This window comes from Oncorhynchus keta, chromosome 37, assembly GCF_023373465.1.
Source record: "Oncorhynchus keta strain PuntledgeMale-10-30-2019 chromosome 37, Oket_V2, whole genome shotgun sequence".
Classification (NCBI taxonomy): domain Eukaryota; kingdom Metazoa; phylum Chordata; class Actinopteri; order Salmoniformes; family Salmonidae; genus Oncorhynchus; species Oncorhynchus keta.
This window is the reverse complement of record NC_068457.1, coordinates 28,251,244-28,275,959: the sequence shown is the minus strand read 5'-3', so window position 1 is coordinate 28,275,959 and position 24,716 is coordinate 28,251,244. Positions and strand designations below refer to the sequence as shown.

At 51.9% G+C, this 24,716-nt stretch overlaps 1 protein-coding gene across 1 annotated transcript in view; it reads right to left on the bottom strand.

The window, feature by feature from the left end:
• The window catches only part of LOC127916637 (serine/threonine-protein phosphatase with EF-hands 1-like), an 82,051-nt gene that overhangs the window by 30,018 nt on the left and 27,317 nt on the right, over positions 1–24,716 (bottom strand). Inside the window, exon 13 of the mRNA XM_052498949.1 lies at positions 1,184–1,252. Coding sequence (XP_052354909.1) covers positions 1,184–1,252 — 69 coding nt within the window. The remainder of the gene's footprint in view (positions 1–1,183; positions 1,253–24,716) is intronic.

Sequence of the window (24,716 nt, the reverse complement as noted above, 5' to 3'; positions counted from 1 at the left end):
TGTATCAGGACCTGCCCTGTCTACTGCTCCTAGTCACCTCCCATCCCTACTGTATCAGGACCTGCCCTGACTACTGCTCCTAGTCATCCATCCTACTGTATCAGGACCTGACCTGACTACTGCTCCTAGTCACCTCCATCCTACTGTATCAGGACCTGACCTGACTACTGCTCCTAGTCATCCTACTGTATCAGATCCTGACCCTGACTACTGCTCCTAGTCATCCTACTGTATCAGGACCTGACCTGACTACTGCTCCTAGTCATCCTACTGTATCAGGACCTGCCCTGTCTACTGCTCCTAGTCACCTCCATCCTACTGCCCTGACTACAGGACCTGCCCTGACTACTGCTCCTAGTCACCTCCATCCTACTGTATCAGGACCTGACCCTGAGTCATCCTACTGTATCAGGACCTGACCTGACTCCTAGTCATCCTACTGTATCAGGACCTGCCCTACTGCTCTACATGCTCCTAGTCACCTCCATCCTACCCCTGTATCAGGACCTGCCCTGACTACTGCTCCTAGTCACCTCCATCCTACTGTATCAGGACCTGACTACTGTCTACATCCTACTGCAGGACCAATCCCCTGTCTAGTCACACTCCATCCTACTGTATCAGGACCTGCCTGTCTACTGCTCCTAGTCACTTCCATCCTACTGTATCAGGACCTGACCTGTCTACTGCTCCTAGTCACCTCCATCCTACTGTATCAGGAACTAACCTGTCTACTGCTCCTAGTCACCTCCATCCTACTGTATCAGGACCTGACCTGACTACTGCTCCTAGTCACCTCCATCCTACTGTATCAGGACCTGCCCTGACTACTGCTCCTAGTCATCCTACTGTATCAGGACCTGACCTGACTACTGCTCCTAGTCATCCTACTGTATCAGGACCTGACCTGACTACTGCTCCTAGTCACCTCCATCCTACTGTATCAGGAACTAACCTGTCTACTGCTCCTAGTCACCTCCATCCTACTGTATCAGGACCTGCCCTGACTACTACTCCTAGTCATCCTACTGTATCAGGACCTGCCCTGACAACTGCTCCTAGTCACCTCCATCCTACTGTATCAGGACCTGACCTGACTACTGCTCCTAGTCATCCTACTGTATCAGGAACTGACCTGACTACTGCTCCTAGTCAACTCCATCCTACTGTATCAGGAACTGACCTGACTACTGCTCCTCGTCACCTCCAGATGGTTCAGACTCCTCCTAGGAAGCCTCAGGGCAGATTTAACCTGCCAATGAATAGACAGAGGAAAGAGAGTACCGTTATCTTGAATCCCCACTGACTGAATGTCGGTCTGCTAGCCCGAAGCTAGTACGTTTCAGACCGGGTCAGTAGAAAAATGTGTCCAACTAGCCCTGTTGTTAAGGATATTTTGTATTTTCAAAGATCTCATGGCACTTCTTTCGGACCCGAGCCAGTAAAAATTGTTGTCTACTAGCCCGGCTAGCCAGTGGCAACAGTCCTTCAGTTTTATCCCAGCCAGTGTGGATTGCAGGCTAGAGAACAGTAGGATGAATCTTTGTTGTTCCAAATGGCAGACTGTTTTGTTGACAGAAAACAAGGTCATATGATTCTCTCAATGGAACAACTACACATTCTGATATCTGGACCATTTCCTCATAGGGTACTAACCAGGACCTACCGTACAGGACCTACAGAACAGGACCTACTTCCCAGGACCTACCGTACAGGACCTACCGTACAGGACCTACAGAACAGGACCTACTACCCAGGACCTACCGTACAGGACCTACAGAACAGGACCTACTACCCAGGACCTACCGTACAGGACCTACAGAACAGGACCTACTACCCAGGACCTACTGAACAGGACCTACTACCCAGGACCTACCGTACAGGACCTACAGAACAGGACCTACTACCCAGGACCTACTACCCAGGACCTACCGTACAGGACCTACCGTACAGGACCTACAGAACAGGACCTACTACCCAGGACCTACCGTACAGGACCTACAGAACAGGACCTACTACCCAGGACCTACTGTACAGGACCTACAGAACAGGACCTACTACCCAGGACCTACAGTACAGGACCTACAGAACAGGACCTACTACCCAGGACCTACTGTACAGGACCTACAGAACAGGACCTACTACCCAGGACCTACTGTACAGGACCTACAGAACAGGACCTACTACCCAGGACCTACTGTACAGGACCTACAGACCAGGACCTACAACACAGGACCTACCATACAGGACCTACAGAACAGGACCTACTACCCAGGACCTACCATACAGGACCAACAGAACAGGACCTACTACCCAGGACCTACCATACAGGACCAACAGAACAGGACCTACTACCCAGGACCTACCATACAGGACCTACAGAACAGGACCTACAGAACAGGACCTACCGTACAGGACCAACAGAACAGGACCTACTACCCAGGACCTACCGTACAGGACCAACAGAACAGGACCTACAGAACAGGACCTACCGTACAGGACCAACAGAACAGGACCTACCGTACAGGACCAACAGAACAGGACCTACTACCCAGGACCTACCATACAGGACCTACAGAACAGGACCTACAGAACAGGACCTACTACCCAGGACCTACCGTACAGGACCTACCATACAGGACCTACAAAACAGGACCTACTACCCAGGACCTACCGTACAGGACCTACAGTACAGGACCTACTACAGGACCTACAGTACAGGACCTACAGTACAGGACCTACAGAACAGGACCTACTACCCAAGACCTACCGTACAGGACCTACCATACAGGAACTACCATACAGGACCTACAGAACAGGACCTACAAAACAGGACCTACTACCCAGGACCTACAGTACAGGACCTACTACAGAGGACCTACTACAGAGGACCTACAGTACAGGACCTACAGTACAGGACCTACAGTACAGGACCTACAGTACAGGACCTACAGAACAGGACCTACTACCCAGGACCTACTACCCAGGACCTACTACCCAGGACCTACAGAACAGGACCTACAGAACAGGACCTACAGAACAGGACCTACTACCCAGGACCTACCGTACAGGACCTACAGAACAGGACCTACTACCCAGGACCTACCGTAACAGGACCTACAGAACAGGACCTACTACCCAGGACCTACCGTACAGGACCTACAGTACAGGACCTAGAGTACAGGACCTACTACCCAGGACCTACCGTACAGGACCTACCGTACAGGACCTACAGTACAGGACCTACAGTACAGGACCTAGAGTACAGGACCTACAGAACAGGACCTACAGTACAGGACCTAGAGTACAGGACCTACAGAACAGGACCTACAGTACAGGACCTACAGTACAGGACCTACAGTACAGGACCTACTACCCAGGACCTACTACCCAGGACCTACAGTACAGGACCTACAGTACAGGACCTACAGTACAGGACCTACAGTACAGGACCTACTACCCAGGACCTACCGTACAGGACCTACAGTACAGGACCTACAGTACAGGACCTACAGAACAGGACCTACTACCCAGGACCTACCATACAGGACCAACAGAACAGGACCTACTACCCAGGACCTACCATACAGGACCTACAGAACAGGACCTACAGAACAGGACCTACCGTACAGGACCAACAGAACAGGACCTACTACCCAGGACCTACCATACAGGACCTACAGAACAGGACCTACAGAACAGGACCTACCGTACAGGACCAACAGAACAGGACCTACTACCCAGGACCTACCGTACAGGACCAATAGAACAGGACCTACTACCCAGGACCTACCATACAGGACCTACAGAACAGGACCTACAGAACAGGACCTACTACCCAGGACCTACCGTACAGGACCTACCATACAGGACCTACAAAACAGGACCTACTACCCAGGACCTACCGTACAGGACCTACAGTACAGGACCTACTACAGAGGACCTACAGTACAGGACCTACAGAACAGGACCTACTACCCAAGACCTACCGTACAGGACCTACCATACAGGACCTACAGAACAGGACCTACAAAACAGGACCTACTACCCAGGACCTACCGTACAGGACCTACAGTACAGGACCTACTACAGAGGACCTACAGTACAGGACCTACAGTACAGGACCTACAGAACAGGACCTACTACCCAGGACCTACTACCCAGGACCTACAGAACAGGACCTACTACCCAGGACCTACAGAACAGGACCTACAGAACAGGACCTACTACCCAGGACCTACCGTACAGGACCTACAGAACAGGACCTACAGAACAGGACCTACTACCCAGGACCTACCGTAACAGGACCTACAGAACAGGACCTACTACCCAGGACCTACCGTACAGGACCTACAGTACAGGACCTAGAGTACAGGACCTACTACCCAGGACCTAGCGTACAGGACCTACCGTACAGGACCTACAGTACAGGACCTACAGTACAGGACCTAGAGTACAGGACCTACAGTACAGGACCTACAGAACAGGACCTACAGTACAGGACCTACAGAACAGGACCTACAGTACAGGACCTACAGTACAGGACCTACAGTACAGGACCTACTACCCAGGACCTACAGTATAGGACCTACAGTACAGGACCTACAGTACAGGACCTACAGTACAGGACCTACAGTACAGGACCTACAGTACAGGACCTACTACCCAGGACCTACCGTACAGGACCTACAGTACAGGACCTACAGTACAGGACCTACTACCCAGGACCTACCGTACAGGACCTACAGTACAGGACCTACAGTACAGGACCTACAGTACAGGACCTACTACCCAGGACCTACAGTACAGGACCTACAGTACAGGACCTACAGTACAGGACCTACAGAACAGGACCTACTACCCAGGACCTACCGTACAGGACCTACAGTACAGGACCTACAGTACAGGACCTAGAGTACAGGACCTACAGTACAGGACCTACAGTACAGGACCTACAGAACAGGACCTACTACCCAGGACCTACCGTACAGGACCTACAGTACAGGACCTACAGAACAGGACCTACTACCCAGGACCTACAGTACAGGACCTACTACCCAGGACCTACCGTACAGGACCTACAGTACAGGACCTACAGTACAGGACCTAGAGTACAGGACCTACTACCCAGGACCTAGAGTACAGGACCTACAGTACAGGACCTACCGTACAGGACCTACAGTACAGGACCTACTACCCAGGACCTAGAGTACAGGACCTACTACCCAGGACCTACAGTATAGGACCTACAGTACAGGACCTACAGTACAGGACCTACAGTACAGGACCTACAGTACAGGACCTACCGTACAGGACCTACCGTACAGGACCTACAGTACAGGACCTAGAGTACAGGACCTAGAGTACAGGACCTAGAGTACAGGACCTAGAGTACAGGACCTACAGTACAGGACCTACAGTACAGGACCTAGAGTACAGGACCTACAGTACAGGACCTAGAGTACAGGACCTAGAGTACAGGACCTACAGTACAGGACCTACTACCCAGGACCTACAGTACAGGACCTACTACCCAGGACCTAGAGTACAGGACCTACTACCCAGGACCTACAGTACAGGACCTACTACCCAGGACCTACAGTACAGGACCTACAGTACAGGACCTACTACCCAGGACCTACAGTACAGGACCTACAGTACAGGACCTACAGTACAGGACCTACAGTACAGGACCTACAGTACAGGACCTACAGTACAGGACCTACAGAACAGGACCTACTACCCAGGACCTAGAGTACAGGACCTACAGTACAGGACCTACCGTACAGGACCTACTAACCAGGACCTAGAGTACAGGACCTACAGTACAGGACCTACAGAACAGGACCTACTACCCAGGACCTACCGTACAGGACCTACAGTACAGGACCTACAGTACAGGACCTACTACCCAGGACCTAGAGTACAGGACCTACAGTACAGGACCTACCGTACAGGACCTACAGTACAGGACCTACTACCCAGGACCTAGAGTACAGGACCTACTACCCAGGACCTACAGTACAGGACCTACAGTACAGGACCTACAGAACTGGACCTACTACCCAGGACCTACCGTACAGGACCTACAGAACAGGACCTACAGAACAGGACCTACTACCCAGGACCTACAGTACAGGACCTACTACCCAGGACCTACCGTACAGGACCTACAGTACAGGACCTACAGTACAGGACCTACTACCCAGGACCTAGAGTACAGGACCTACAGTACAGGACCTACCGTACAGGACCTACAGTACAGGACCTACTACCCAGGACCTAGAGTACAGGACCTACTACCCAGGACCTACAGTACAGGACCTACAGTACAGGACCTACAGTACAGGACCTACCGTACAGGACCTACCGTACAGGACCTACAGTACAGGACCTACAGTACAGGACCTACAGTACAGGACCTAGAGTACAGGACCTAGAGTACAGGACCTAGAGTACAGGACCTACAGTACAGGACCTACAGTACAGGACCTACAGTACAGGACCTAGAGTACAGGACCTACAGTACAGGACCTAGAGTACAGGACCTACAGTACAGGACCTAGAGTACAGGACCTAGAGTACAGGACCTAGAGTACAGGACCTAGAGTACAGGACCTAGAGTACAGGACCTAGAGTACAGGACCTACAGTACAGGACCTACAGTACAGGACCTACAGTACAGGACCTACAGTACAGGACCTAGAGTACAGGACCTAGAGTACAGGACCTACAGTACAGGACCTACTACCCAGGACCTACAGTACAGGACCTACTACCCAGGACCTACAGTACAGGACCTACTACCCAGGACCTACAGTACAGGACCTACTACCCAGGACCTACAGTACAGGACCTACAGTACAGGACCTACTACCCAGGACCTACAGTACAGGACCTACAGTACAGGACCTAGAGTACAGGACCTACAGTACAGGACCTACAGTACAGGACCTACAGTACAGGACCTAGAGTACAGGACCTACAGTACAGGACCTAGAGTACAGGACCTAGAGTACAGGACCTACAGTACAGGACCTACAGTACAGGACCTACAGTACAGGACCTAGAGTACAGGACCTACAGTACAGGACCTACAGTACAGGACCTACAGTACAGGACCTACTACCCAGGACCTACAGTACAGGACCTACTACCCAGGACCTACAGTACAGGACCTACTACCCAGGACCTACAGTACAGGACCTACTACCCAGGACCTACAGTACAGGACCTACAGTACAGGACCTACAGTACAGGACCTACAGTACAGGACCTACAGTACAGGACCTACAGTACAGGACCTACAGAACAGGACCTACTACCCAGGACCTACTACCCAGGACCTAGAGTACAGGACCTACAGTACAGGACCTACCGTACAGGACCTACTACCCAGGACCTAGAGTACAGGACCTACAGTACAGGACCTACAGAACAGGACCTACTACCCAGGACCTACCGTACAGGACCTACAGTACAGGACCTACAGTACAGGACCTACTACCCAGGACCTAGAGTACAGGACCTACAGTACAGGACCTACCGTACAGGACCTACAGTACAGGACCTACTACCCAGGACCTAGAGTACAGGACCTACTACCCAGGACCTACAGTACAGGACCTACAGTACAGGACCTACAGAACAGGACCTACTACCCAGGACCTACCGTACAGGACCTACAGAACAGGACCTACAGAACAGGACCTACTACCCAGGACCTACCGTAACAGGACCTACAGAACAGGACCTACTACCCAGGACCTACCGTACAGGACCTACAGTACAGGACCTAGAGTACAGGACCTACTACCCAGGACCTACCGTACAGGACCTACCGTACAGGACCTACAGTACAGGACCTACAGTACAGGACCTAGAGTACAGGACCTACAGTACAGGACCTACAGAACAGGACCTACAGTACAGGACCTACAGTACAGGACCTACAGTACAGGACCTACAGTACAGGACCTACTACCCAGGACCTACAGTATAGGACCTACAGTACAGGACCTACAGTACAGGACCTACAGTACAGGACCTACAGTACAGGACCTACTACCCAGGACCTACCGTACAGGACCTACAGTACAGGACCTACAGTACAGGACCTACTACCCAGGACCTACCGTACAGGACCTACAGTACAGGACCTACAGTACAGGACCTACAGTACAGGACCTACTACCCAGGACCTACCGTACAGGACCTACAGTACAGGACCTACAGTACAGGACCTACAGTACAGGACCTACAGAACAGGACCTACTACCCAGGACCTACCGTACAGGACCTACAGTACAGGACCTACAGTACAGGACCTACAGTACAGGACCTACAGTACAGGACCTACAGTACAGGACCTACAGTACAGGACCTAGGGACCTACTACCCAGGACCTACCGTACAGGACCTACAGTACAGGACCTACAGAACAGGACCTACTACCCAGGACCTACAGTACAGGACCTACTACCCAGGACCTACCGTACAGGACCTACAGTACAGGACCTACAGTACAGGACCTACAGTACAGGACCTACTACCCAGGACCTAGAGTACAGGACCTACAGTACAGGACCTACCGTACAGGACCTACAGTACAGGACCTACTACCCAGGACCTAGAGTACAGGACCTACAGTACAGGACCTACAGTACAGGACCTACAGTACAGGACCTACAGTACAGGACCTACCGTACAGGACCTACAGTACAGGACCTACAGTACAGGACCTAGAGTACAGGACCTAGAGTACAGGACCTAGAGTACAGGACCTAGAGTACAGGACCTACAGTACAGGACCTACAGTACAGGACCTACAGTACAGGACCTAGAGTACAGGACCTACAGTACAGGACCTAGAGTACAGGACCTAGAGTACAGGACCTACAGTACAGGACCTACTACCCAGGACCTACAGTACAGGACCTACTACCCAGGACCTACAGTACAGGACCTACTACCCAGGACCTACAGTACAGGACCTACTACCCAGGACCTACAGTACAGGACCTACAGTACAGGACCTACTACCCAGGACCTACAGTACAGGACCTACAGTACAGGACCTACAGTACAGGACCTACAGTACAGGACCTACCGTACAGGACCTACAGTACAGGACCTACAGTACAGGACCTACTACCCAGGACCTACCGTACAGGACCTACAGTACAGGACCTACAGTACAGGACCTACAGTACAGGACCTACTACCCAGGACCTACCGTACAGGACCTACAGTACAGGACCTACAGTACAGGACCTACAGTACAGGACCTACAGAACAGGACCTACTACCCAGGACCTACCGTACAGGACCTACAGTACAGGACCTACAGTACAGGACCTACAGTACAGGACCTAGAGTACAGGACCTACAGTACAGGACCTACAGTACAGGACCTACAGAACAGGACCTACTACCCAGGACCTACCGTACAGGACCTACAGTACAGGACCTACAGAACAGGACCTACTACCCAGGACCTACAGTACAGGACCTACTACCCAGGACCTACCGTACAGGACCTACAGTACAGGACCTACAGTACAGGACCTACAGTACAGGACCTACTACCCAGGACCTAGAGTACAGGACCTACAGTACAGGACCTACCGTACAGGACCTACAGTACAGGACCTACTACCCAGGACCTAGAGTACAGGACCTACTACCCAGGACCTACAGTACAGGACCTACAGTACAGGACCTACAGTACAGGACCTACCGTACAGGACCTACCGTACAGGACCTACAGTACAGGACCTACAGTACAGGACCTAGAGTACAGGACCTAGAGTACAGGACCTAGAGTACAGGACCTAGAGTACAGGACCTACAGTACAGGACCTACAGTACAGGACCTACAGTACAGGACCTAGAGTACAGGACCTACAGTACAGGACCTACAGTACAGGACCTACTAGTACAGGACCTACAGTACAGGACCTACTACCCAGGACCTACAGTACAGGACCTACTACCCAGGACCTACAGTACAGGACCTACTACCCAGGACCTACAGTACAGGACCTACTACCCAGGACCTACAGTACAGGACCTACAGTACAGGACCTACTACCCAGGACCTACAGTACAGGACCTACAGTACAGGACCTACAGTACAGGAACTACAGTACAGGACCTACAGTACAGGACCTACAGTACAGGACCTACAGTACAGGACCTACAGTACAGGACCTAGAGTACAGGACCTACAGTACAGGACCTACAGTACAGGACCTACAGTACAGGACCTACAGTACAGGACCTACAGTACAGGACCTACAGTACAGGACCTACAGTACAGGACCTAGAGTACAGGACCTACAGTACAGGACCTAGAGTACAGGACCTACAGTACAGGACCTACAGAACAGGACCTACACCCAGGACCTAGAGTACAGGACCTACAGTACAGGACCTACCGTACAGGACCTACTACCCAGGACCTAGAGTACAGGACCTACAGTACAGGACCTACAGAACAGGACCTACTACCCAGGACCTACCGTACAGGACCTACAGTACAGGACCTACAGTACAGGACCTACTACCCAGGACCTAGAGTACAGGACCTACAGTACAGGACCTACCGTACAGGACCTACAGTACAGGACCTACCGTACAGGACCTACAGTACAGGACCTACTACCCAGGACCTAGAGTACAGGACCTACTACCCAGGACCTACAGTACAGGACCTACAGTACAGGACCTACAGTACAGGACCTAGAGTACAGGACCTACAGTACAGGACCTAGAGTACAGGACCTAGAGTACAGGACCTACAGTACAGGACCTACTACCCAGGACCTACAGTACAGGACCTACTACCCAGGACCTACAGTACAGGACCTACTACCCAGGACCTACAGTACAGGACCTACTACCCAGGACCTACAGTACAGGACCTACTACCCAGGACCTACAGGACCTACTACCCAGGACCTACAGTACAGGACCTACTACCCAGGACCTACAGTACAGGACCTACAGTACAGGACCTACTACCCAGGACCTACTACAGGACCTACAGTACAGGACCTACAGTACAGGACCTACAGTACAGGACCTACAGTACAGGACCTAGGTACAGGACCTACAGTACAGGACCTACAGTACAGGACCTAGAGTACAGGACCTACAGTACAGGACCTACAGTACAGGACCTACAGTACAGGACCTACAGTACAGGACCTAGAGTACAGGACCTACAGTACAGGACCTACAGAACAGGACCTACTACCCAGGACCTAGAGTACAGGACCTACAGTACAGGACCTACCGTACAGGACCTACTAGGACCTAGAGTACAGGACCTACAGTACAGGACCTACAGAACAGGACCTACTACCCAGGACCTACCGTACAGGACCTACAGTACAGGACCTAGGGACCTACTACCCAGGACCTAGAGTACAGGACCTACAGTACAGGACCTACCGTACAGGACCTACAGTACAGGACCTACTACCCAGGACCTACAGTACAGGACCTACTACCCAGGACCTACAGGACCTACAGGACCTACAGTACAGGACCTACAGAACAGGACCTACTACCCAGGACCTACCGTACAGGACCTACAGCACAGGACCTACAGAACAGGACCTACTACCCAGGACCTACAGTACAGGACCTACTACCCAGGACCTACCGTACAGGACCTACAGTACAGGACCTACAGTACAGGACCTACTACCCAGGACCTAGAGTACAGGACCTACAGTACAGGACCTACTACCCAGGACCTACAGTACAGGACCTACTACCCAGGACCTACAGTACAGGACCTACTACCCAGGACCTACAGTACAGGACCTACAGTACAGGACCTACAGTACAGGACCTACAGTACAGGACCTACAGTACAGGACCTACAGTACAGGACCTACAGTACAGGACCTACAGTACAGGACCTACTACAGGACCTAGAGTACAGGACCTACAGTACAGGACCTACAGTACAGGACCTAGAGTACAGGACCTACAGTACAGGACCTACCGTACAGGACCTAGGACAGGACCTACAGTACAGGACCTACTACCCAGGACCTACAGTACAGGACCTACTACCCAGGACCTACAGTACAGGACCTACTACCCAGGACCTACAGTACAGGACCTACAGTACAGGACCTACTACCCAGGACCTACAGTACAGGACCTACAGTACAGGACCTACAGTACAGGACCTACAGTACAGGACCTACAGTACAGGACCTACAGGACCTACAGTACAGGACCTACAGTACAGGACCTACAGTACAGGACCTACAGTACAGGACCTACAGGACCTACAGTACAGGACCTACTACCCAGGACCTACAGTACAGGACCTACTACCCAGGACCTACAGTACAGGACCTACTACCCAGGACCTACAGTACAGGACCTACTACCCAGGACCTACAGTACAGGACCTACAGTACAGGACCTACTACCCAGGACCTACAGTACAGGACCTACAGTACAGGACCTACAGTACAGGACCTAGAGTACAGGACCTACAGTACAGGACCTACAGTACAGGACCTACAGTACAGGACCTACAGTACAGGACCTACAGTACAGGACCTACAGTACAGGACCTACAGTACAGGACCTAGAGTACAGGACCTACAGTACAGGACCTACAGTACAGGACCTAGAGTACAGGACCTACAGTACAGGACCTAGAGTACAGGACCTACAGTACAGGACCTACAGAACAGGACCTACTACCCAGGACCTACAGTACAGGACCTACAGTACAGGACCTACCGTACAGGACCTACTACCCAGGACCTACAGTACAGGACCTACAGTACAGGACCTACAGAACAGGACCTACTACCCAGGACCTACAGTACAGGACCTACAGTACAGGACCTACAGTACAGGACCTACTACCCAGGACCTAGAGTACAGGACCTACAGTACAGGACCTACCGTACAGGACCTACAGTACAGGACCTACTACCCAGGACCTAGAGTACAGGACCTACTACCCAGGACCTACAGTACAGGACCTACAGTACAGGACCTACAGTACAGGACCTACTACAGGACCTAGAGTACAGGACCTACAGTACAGGACCTAGAGTACAGGACCTACAGTACAGGACCTACAGTACAGGACCTACTACCCAGGACCTACAGTACAGGACCTACTACCCAGGACCTACAGTACAGGACCTACTACCCAGGACCTACAGTACAGGACCTACTACCCAGAACCTACAGTACAGGACCTACTACCCAGGACCTAGAGTACAGGACCTACTACCCAGGACCTACAGTACAGGACCTACTACCCAGGACCTACAGTACAGGACCTACAGTACAGGACCTACTACCCAGGACCTACAGTACAGGACCTACAGTACAGGACCTACAGTACAGGACCTACAGTACAGGACCTACAGTACAGGACCTACAGTACAGGACCTACAGTACAGGACCTAGAGTACAGGACCTACAGTACAGGACCTAGAGTACAGGACCTACAGTACAGGACCTACAGAACAGGACCTACTACCCAGGACCTAGAGTACAGGACCTACAGTACAGGACCTACCGTACAGGACCTACTACCCAGGACCTAGAGTACAGGACCTACAGTACAGGACCTACAGAACAGGACCTACTACCCAGGACCTACCGTAGGACCTACAGTACAGGACCTACAGTACAGGACCTACTACCCAGGACCTAGAGTACAGGACCTACAGTACAGGACCTACCGTACAGGACCTACAGTACAGGACCTACTACCCAGGACCTAGAGTACAGGACCTACTACCCAGGACCTACAGTACAGGACCTACAGTACAGGACCTACAGAACAGGACCTAGGACCTACCGTACAGGACCTACAGAACAGGACCTACAGAACAGGACCTACTACCCAGGACCTACAGTACAGGACCTACTACCCAGGACCTACCGTACAGGACCTACAGTACAGGACCTACAGTACAGGACCTACAGTACAGGACCTACTACCCAGGACCTAGAGTACAGGACCTACAGTACAGGACCTACCGTACAGGACCTACCGTACAGGACCTACCGTACAGGACCTACAGTACAGGACCTACAGTACAGGACCTACAGTACAGGACCTAGAGTACAGGACCTAGAGTACAGGACCTAGAGTACAGGACCTACAGTACAGGACCTACAGTACAGGACCTACAGTACAGGACCTAGAGTACAGGACCTACAGTACAGGACCTAGAGTACAGGACCTAGAGTACAGGACCTACAGTACAGGACCTACTACCCAGGACCTACAGTACAGGACCTACTACCCAGGACCTACAGTACAGGACCTACTACCCAGGACCTACAGTACAGGACCTACAGTACAGGACCTACTACCCAGGACCTACAGTACAGGACCTACAGTACAGGACCTACAGTACAGGACCTACAGTACAGGACCTAGAGTACAGGACCTACAGTACAGGACCTACAGTACAGGACCTACAGTACAGGACCTACAGACAGTACAGGACCTACAGTACAGGACCTAGGTACAGGACCTACAGTACAGGACCTACAGTACAGGACCTACAGAACAGGACCTACTACCCAGGACCTACTACAGGACCTACAGTACAGGACCTACCGTACAGGACCTACTACCCAGGACCTAGAGTACAGGACCTACAGTACAGGACCTACAGAACAGGACCTACTACCCAGGACCTACCGTACAGGACCTACAGTACAGGACCTACAGTACAGGACCTACTACCCAGGACCTACTACAGGACCTACAGTACAGGACCTACCGTACAGGACCTACAGTACAGGACCTACTACCCAGGACCTAGAGTACAGGACCTACTACCCAGGACCTACAGTACAGGACCTACAGTACAGGACCTACAGAACAGGACCTACTACCCAGGACCTACCGTACAGGACCTACAGAACAGGACCTACAGAACAGGACCTACTACCCAGGACCTACCGTAACAGGACCTACAGAACAGGACCTACTACCCAGGACCTACCGTACAGGACCTACAGTACAGGACCTAGAGTACAGGACCTACTACCCAGGACCTACCGTACAGGACCTACCGTACAGGACCTACAGTACAGGACCTACAGTACAGGACCTAGAGTACAGGACCTACAGTACAGGACCTACAGAACAGGACCTACAGTACAGGACCTACAGAACAGGACCTACAGAACAGGACCTACAGTACAGGACCTACAGTACAGGACCTACAGTACAGGACCTACAGTACAGGACCTACTACCCAGGACCTACAGTACAGGACCTACAGTACAGGACCTACAGTACAGGACCTACAGTACAGGACCTACAGTACAGGACCTACTACCCAGGACCTACCGTACAGGACCTACAGTACAGGACCTACAGTACAGGACCTACTACCCAGGACCTACCGTACAGGACCTACAGTACAGGACCTACAGTACAGGACCTACAGTACAGGACCTACTACCCAGGACCTACCGTACAGGACCTACAGTACAGGACCTACAGTACAGGACCTACAGTACAGGACCTACAGAACAGGACCTACTACCCAGGACCTACCGTACAGGACCTACAGTACAGGACCTACAGTACAGGACCTACAGTACAGGACCTAGAGTACAGGACCTACAGTACAGGACCTACAGTACAGGACCTACAGAACAGGACCTACTACCCAGGACCTACCGTACAGGACCTACAGACAGGACCTACAGAACAGGACCTACTACCCAGGACCTACAGTACAGGACCTACTACCCAGGACCTACCGTACAGGACCTACAGTACAGGACCTACAGTACAGGACCTACAGTACAGGACCTACTACCCAGGACCTAGAGTACAGGACCTACAGTACAGGACCTACCGTACAGGACCTACAGTACAGGACCTACTACCCAGGACCTAGAGTACAGGACCTACTACCCAGGACCTACAGTACAGGACCTACAGTACAGGACCTACAGTACAGGACCTACAGTACAGGACCTACCGTACAGGACCTACCGTACAGGACCTACAGTACAGGACCTACAGTACAGGACCTACTACCCAGGACCTAGAGTACAGGACCTACAGTACAGGACCTAGAGTACAGGACCTACAGTACAGGACCTACAGTACAGGACCTAGAGTACAGGACCTACAGTACAGGACCTAGAGTACAGGACCTAGAGTACAGGACCTACAGTACAGGACCTACTACCCAGGACCTACAGTACAGGACCTACTACCCAGGACCTACAGTACAGGACCTACTACCCAGGACCTACAGTACAGGACCTACTACCCAGGACCTACAGTAGGACCTAGGACCTACAGTACAGGACCTACTACCCAGGACCTACAGTACAGGACCTACAGTACAGGACCTACAGTACAGGACCTACAGTACAGGACCTACAGTACAGGACCTACAGTACAGGACCTACAGTACAGGACCTACACCCAGTACAGGACCTAGAGTACAGGACCTACAGTACAGGACCTACAGTACAGGACCTACAGTACAGGACCTACAGTACAGGACCTACAGTACAGGACCTACAGTACAGGACCTAGAGTACAGGACCTACAGTACAGGACCTAGAGTACAGGACCTACAGTACAGGACCTACAGAACAGGACCTACTACCCAGGACCTAGAGTACAGGACCTACAGGGACCTACCGTACAGGACCTACTACCCAGGACCTAGAGTACAGGACCTACAGTACAGGACCTACAGAACAGGACCTACTACCCAGGACCTACCGTACAGGACCTACAGTACAGGACCTACAGTACAGGACCTACTACCCAGGACCTAGAGTACAGGACCTACAGTACAGGACCTACCGTACAGGACCTACAGTACAGGACCTACTACCCAGGACCTAGAGTACAGGACCTACTACCCAGGACCTACAGTACAGGACCTACAGTACAGGACCTACAGTACAGGACCTACAGTACAGGACCTACAGTACAGGACCTACAGTACAGGACCTACAGTACAGGACCTACAGTACAGGACCTACAGTACAGGACCTACAGTACAGGACCTACAGTACAGGACCTACAGTACAGGACCTAGAGTACAGGACCTACAGTACAGGACCTAGAGTACAGGACCTACAGTACAGGACCTACAGAACAGGACCTACTACCCAGGACCTAGAGTACAGGACCTACAGTACAGGACCTACAGGACCTACTACCCAGGACCTAGAGTACAGGACCTACAGTACAGGACCTACAGAACAGGACCTACTACCCAGGACCTACCGTACAGGACCTACAGGACCTACAGTACAGGACCTACTACCCAGGACCTAGAGTACAGGACCTACAGTACAGGACCTACCGTACAGGACCTACAGTACAGGACCTACTACCCAGGACCTACAGTACAGGACCTACTACCCAGGACCTACAGTACAGGACCTACAGTACAGGACCTACAGTACAGGACCTACAGTACAGGACCTACAGAACAGGACCTACTACCCAGGACCTACAGTACAGGACCTACTACCCAGGACCTACCGTACAGGACCTACAGTACAGGACCTACAGTACAGGACCTACAGTACAGGACCTACAGTACAGGACCTACAGTACAGGACCTACAGTACAGGACCTACAGTACAGGACCTACAGTACAGGACCTAGAGTACAGGACCTACAGTACAGGACCTACAGTACAGGACCTAGAGTACAGGACCTACAGTACAGGACCTAGAGTACAGGACCTACAGTACAGGACCTACAGAACAGGACCTACTACCCAGGACCTAGAGTACAGGACCTACAGTACAGGACCTACCGTACAGGACCTACTACCCAGGACCTAGAGTACAGGACCTACAGTACAGGACCTACAGAACAGGACCTACTACCCAGGACCTACCGTACAGGACCTACAGTACAGGACCTACAGTACAGGACCTACTACCCAGGACCTAGAGTACAGGACCTACAGTACAGGACCTACCGTACAGGACCTACAGTACAGGACCTACTACCCAGGACCTAGAGTACAGGACCTACTACCCAGGACCTACAGTACAGGACCTACAGTACAGGACCTACAGTACAGGACCTACAGTACAGGACCTACTACCCAGGACCTACCGTACAGGACCTACAGTACAGGACCTACAGTACAGGACCTACTACCCAGGACCTACCGTACAGGACCTACAGTACAGGACCTACAGTACAGGACCTACAGTACAGGACCTACTACCCAGGACCTACCGTACAGGACCTACAGTACAGGACCTACAGTACAGGACCTACAGTACAGGACCTACAGAACAGGACCTACTACCCAGGACCTACCGTACAGGACCTACAGTACAGGACCTACAGTACAGGACCTACAGTACAGGACCTACAGTACAGGACCTACAGTACAGGACCTACAGTACAGGACCTACAGCACAGGACCTACTACCCAGGACCTACCGTACAGGACCTACAGTACAGGACCTACAGAACAGGACCTACAGGACCTACCCAGGACCTACAGTACAGGACCTACTACCCAGGACCTACCGTACAGGACCTACAGTACAGGACCTACAGTACAGGACCTACAGTACAGGACCTACTACCCAGGACCTAGAGTACAGGACCTACAGTACAGGACCTACCGTACAGGACCTACAGTACAGGACCTACTACCCAGGACCTAGAGTACAGGACCTACTACCCAGGACCTACAGTACAGGACCTACAGTACAGGACCTACAGTACAGGACCTACAGTACAGGACCTACCGTACAGGACCTACCGTACAGGACCTACAGTACAGGACCTACAGTACAGGACCTAGAGTACAGGACCTAGAGTACAGGACCTAGAGTACAGGACCTAGAGTACAGGACCTACAGTACAGGACCTACAGTACAGGACCTAGAGTACAGGACCTACAGTACAGGACCTAGAGTACAGGACCTAGAGTACAGGACCTACAGTACAGGACCTACTACCCAGGACCTACAGTACAGGACCTACTACCCAGGACCTACAGTACAGGACCTACTACCCAGGACCTACAGTACAGGACCTACTACCCAGGACCTACAGTACAGGACCTACAGTACAGGACCTACTACCCAGGACCTACAGTACAGGACCTACAGTACAGGACCTACAGTACAGGACCTACAGTACAGGACCTACAGTACAGGACCTACAGTACAGGACCTACAGTACAGGACCTACAGTACAGGACCTAGAGTACAGGACCTAGGACCTACAGTACAGGACCTACAGTACAGGACCTACAGTACAGGACCTACCAGGACCTACAGTACAGGACCTACAGTACAGGACCTACAGTACAGGACCTACAGTACAGGACCTACAGTACAGGACCTACAGTACAGGACCTACAGTACAGGACCTACAGAACAGGACCTACTACCCAGGACCTAGAGTACAGGACCTACAGTACAGGACCTACCGTACAGGACCTACTACCCAGGACCTAGAGTACAGGACCTACAGTACAGGACCTACAGAACAGGACCTACTACCCAGGACCTACCGTACAGGACCTACAGTACAGGACCTACAGTACAGGACCTACTACCCAGGACCTAGAGTACAGGACCTACAGTACAGGACCTACCGTACAGGACCTACAGTACAGGACCTACTACCCAGGACCTAGAGTACAGGACCTACTACCCAGGACCTACAGTACAGGACCTACAGTACAGGACCTACAGTACAGGACCTAGGACAGGACCTACAGTACAGGACCTACAGTACAGGACCTACTACAGGACCTACAGTACAGGACCTACAGTACAGGACCTACTACAGGACCTAGGTACAGGACCTACAGTACAGGACCTACAGTACAGGACCTACAGTACAGGACCTACAGTACAGAACAGGACCTACTACCCAGGACCTAGAGTACAGGACCTACAGTACAGGACCTACCGTACAGGACCTACTACCCAGGACCTAGAGTACAGGACCTACAGTACAGGACCTACAGAACAGGACCTACTACCCAGGACCTACCGTACAGGACCTACAGTACAGGACCTACAGTACAGGACCTACTACCCAGGACCTACAGTACAGGACCTACAGTACAGGACCTACCGTACAGGACCTACAGTACAGGACCTACTACCCAGGACCTAGAGTACAGGACCTACTACCCAGGACCTACAGTACAGGACCTACAGTACAGGACCTACAGTACAGGACCTACAGTACAGGACCTACAGAACAGGACCTACTACCCAGGACCTACAGTACAGGACCTACTACCCAGGACCTACCGTACAGGACCTACAGTACAGGACCTACAGTACAGGACCTACAGTACAGGACCTAGAGTACAGGACCTACAGTACAGGACCTACAGTACAGGACCTACAGTACAGGACCTACAGTACAGGACCTACAGTACAGGACCTACAGTACAGGACCTACAGTACAGGACCTACAGTACAGGACCTACAGTACAGGACCTACAGTACAGGACCTACAGAACAGGACCTACTACCCAGGACCTAGAGTACAGGACCTACAGTACAGGACCTACAGTACAGGACCTACTACCCAGGACCTAGAGTACAGGACCTACAGTACAGGACCTACAGAACAGGACCTACTACCCAGGACCTACCGTACAGGACCTACAGTACAGGACCTACAGTACAGGACCTACTACCCAGGACCTAGAGTACAGGACCTACAGTACAGGACCTACCGTACAGGACCTACAGTACAGGACCTACTACCCAGGACCTAGAGTACAGGACCTACTACCCAGGACCTACAGTACAGGACCTACAGTACAGGACCTACAGTACAGGACCTACAGTACAGGACCTAGAGTACAGGACCTACAGTACAGGACCTACAGTACAGGACCTACAGTACAGGACCTACAGTACAGGACCTACTACCCAGGACCTACAGTACAGGACCTACTACCCAGGACCTACAGTACAGGACCTACTACCCAGGACCTACAGTACAGGACCTACTACCCAGGACCTACAGTACAGGACCTACTACCCAGGACCTACAGTACAGGACCTACAGTACAGGACCTACAGTACAGGACCTACAGTACAGGACCTACAGTACAGGACCTACCGTACAGGACCTACCGTACAGGACCTACAGTACAGGACCTACAGTACAGGACCTAGAGTACAGGACCTAGAGTACAGGACCTAGAGTACAGGACCTAGAGTACAGGACCTACAGTACAGGACCTACAGTACAGGACCTACAGTACAGGACCTAGAGTACAGGACCTAGAGTACAGGACCTACAGTACAGGACCTACTACCCAGGACCTACAGTACAGGACCTACTACCCAGGACCTACAGTACAGGACCTACTACCCAGGACCTACAGTACAGGACCTACTACCCAGGACCTACAGTACAGGACCTACAGTACAGGACCTACTACCCAGGACCTACAGTACAGGACCTACAGTACAGGACCTACAGTACAGGACCTACAGTACAGGACCTACAGTACAGGACCTACAGTACAGGACCTACAGTACAGGACCTACAGTACAGGACCTACAGTACAGGACCTAGAGTACAGGACCTACAGTACAGGACCTACAGTACAGGACCTACAGTACAGGACCTACAGTACAGGACCTACAGTACAGGACCTACAGTACAGGACCTACAGTACAGGACCTACAGTACAGGACCTACAGTACAGGACCTACAGTACAGGACCTACAGAACAGGACCTACTACCCAGGACCTAGAGTACAGGACCTACAGTACAGGACCTACCGTACAGGACCTACTACCCAGGACCTAGAGTACAGGACCTACAGTACAGGACCTACAGAACAGGACCTACTACCCAGGACCTACCGTACAGGACCTACAGTACAGGACCTACAGTACAGGACCTACTACCCAGGACCTAGAGTACAGGACCTACAGTACAGGACCTACCGTACAGGACCTACAGTACAGGACCTACTACCCAGGACCTAGAGTACAGGACCTACTACCCAGGACCTACAGTACAGGACCTACAGTACAGGACCTACAGTACAGGACCTACAGTACAGGACCTAGAGTACAGGACCTACAGTACAGGACCTAGAGTACAGGACCTAGAGTACAGGACCTACAGTACAGGACCTACTACCCAGGACCTACAGTACAGGACCTACTACCCAGGACCTACAGTACAGGACCTACTACCCAGGACCTACAGTACAGGACCTACAGTACAGGACCTACTACCCAGGACCTACAGTACAGGACCTACAGTACAGGACCTACAGTACAGGACCTACAGTACAGGACCTACAGTACAGGACCTACAGTACAGAACCTAGAGTACAGGACCTACAGTACAGGACCTAGAGTACAGGACCTAGAGTACAGGACCTACAGTACAGGACCTAGAGTACAGGACCTACAGTACAGGACCTAGAGTACAGGACCTACAGTACAGGACCTACAGAACAGGACCTACTACCCAGGACCTAGAGTACAGGACCTACAGTACAGGACCTACCGTACAGGACCTACTACAGGACCTAGAGTACAGGACCTACAGTACAGGACCTACAGAACAGGACCTACTACCCAGGACCTACCGTACAGGACCTACAGTACAGGACCTACAGTACAGGACCTACTACCCAGGACCTAGAGTACAGGACCTACAGTACAGGACCTACCGTACAGGACCTACAGTACAGGACCTACTACCCAGGACCTAGAGTACAGGACCTACTACCCAGGACCTACAGTACAGGACCTACAGTACAGGACCTACAGTACAGGACCTACAGTACAGGACCTACAGTACAGGACCTACAGTACAGGACCTACAGTACAGGACCTAGAGTACAGGACCTAGAGTACAGGACCTACAGTACAGGACCTACAGTACAGGACCTAGAGTACAGGACCTACAGTACAGGACCTAGAGTACAGGACCTAGAGTACAGGACCTACAGTACAGGACCTACTACCCAGGACCTACAGTACAGGACCTACTACCCAGGACCTACAGTACAGGACCTACTACCCAGGACCTACAGTACAGGACCTACTACCCAGGACCTACAGTACAGGACCTACAGTACAGGACCTACTACCCAGGACCTACAGTACAGGACCTACAGTACAGGACCTACAGTACAGGACCTACAGTACAGGACCTACAGTACAGGACCTACAGTACAGGACCTACAGTACAGGACCTACAGTACAGGACCTACAGTACAGGACCTACAGTACAGGACCTAGAGTACAGGACCTAGAGTACAGGACCTACAGTACAGGACCTACAGTACAGGACCTAGAGTACAGGACCTACAGTACAGGACCTACAGAACAGGACCTACTACCCAGGACCTACCGTACAGGACCTACAGTACAGGACCTACAGTACAGGACCTACTACCCAGGACCTAGAGTACAGGACCTACAGTACAGGACCTACCGTACAGGACCTACAGTACAGGACCTACTACCCAGGACCTAGAGTACAGGACCTACTACCCAGGACCTACAGTACAGGACCTACAGTACAGGACCTACAGTACAGGACCTACAGTACAGGACCTAGAGTACAGGACCTACAGTACAGGACCTACAGTACAGGACCTACAGTACAGGACCTACCGTACAGGACCTAGAGTACAGGACCTACAGTACAGGACCTACAGTACAGGACCTAGAGTACAGGACCTAGAGTACAGGACCTAGAGTACAGGACCTAGAGTACAGGACCTACAGTACAGGACCTACAGTACAGGACCTAGAGTACAGGACCTACAGTACAGGACCTAGAGTACAGGACCTACAGTACAGGACCTAGAGTACAGGACCTACAGTACAGGACCTACTACCCAGGACCTACAGTGCAGGACCTACTACCCAGGACCTACAGTACAGGACCTACTACCCAGGACCTACAATACAGGACCTACAGTACAGGACCTACTACCCAGGACCTACAGTACAGGACCTACAGTACAGGACCTACAGTACAGGACCTAGAGTACAGGACCTAGAGTACAGGACCTAGAGTACAGGACCTACAGTACAGGACCTACAGTACAGGACCTACAGTACAGGACCTAGAGTACAGGACCTACAGTACAGGACCTAGAGTACAGGACCTACAGTACAGGACCTACAGTACAGGACCTACAGAACAGGACCTACTACCCAGGACCTACCGTACAGGACCTACAGTACAGGACCTACAGTACAGGACCTACAGAACAGGACCTACTACCCAGGACCTACCGTACAGGACCTACAGAACAGGACCTACTACCCAGGACCTACAGTACAGGACCTACTACCCAGGACCTACCGTACAGGACCTACAGTACAGGACCTACAGTACAGGACCTAGAGTACAGGACCTACAGTACAGGACCTACAGTACAGGACCTACCGTACAGGACCTAGAGTACAGGACCTAGAGTACAGGACCTACAGTACAGGACCTACAGTACAGGACCTAGAGTACAGGACCTACAGTACAGGACCTACAGTACAGGACCTACAGTACAGGACCTAGAGTACAGGACCTAGAGTACAGGACCTAGAGTACAGGACCTACAGTACAGGACCTACAGTACAGGACCTAGAGTACAGGACCTACAGTACAGGACCTACAGTACAGGACCTAGAGTACAGGACCTAGAGTACAGGA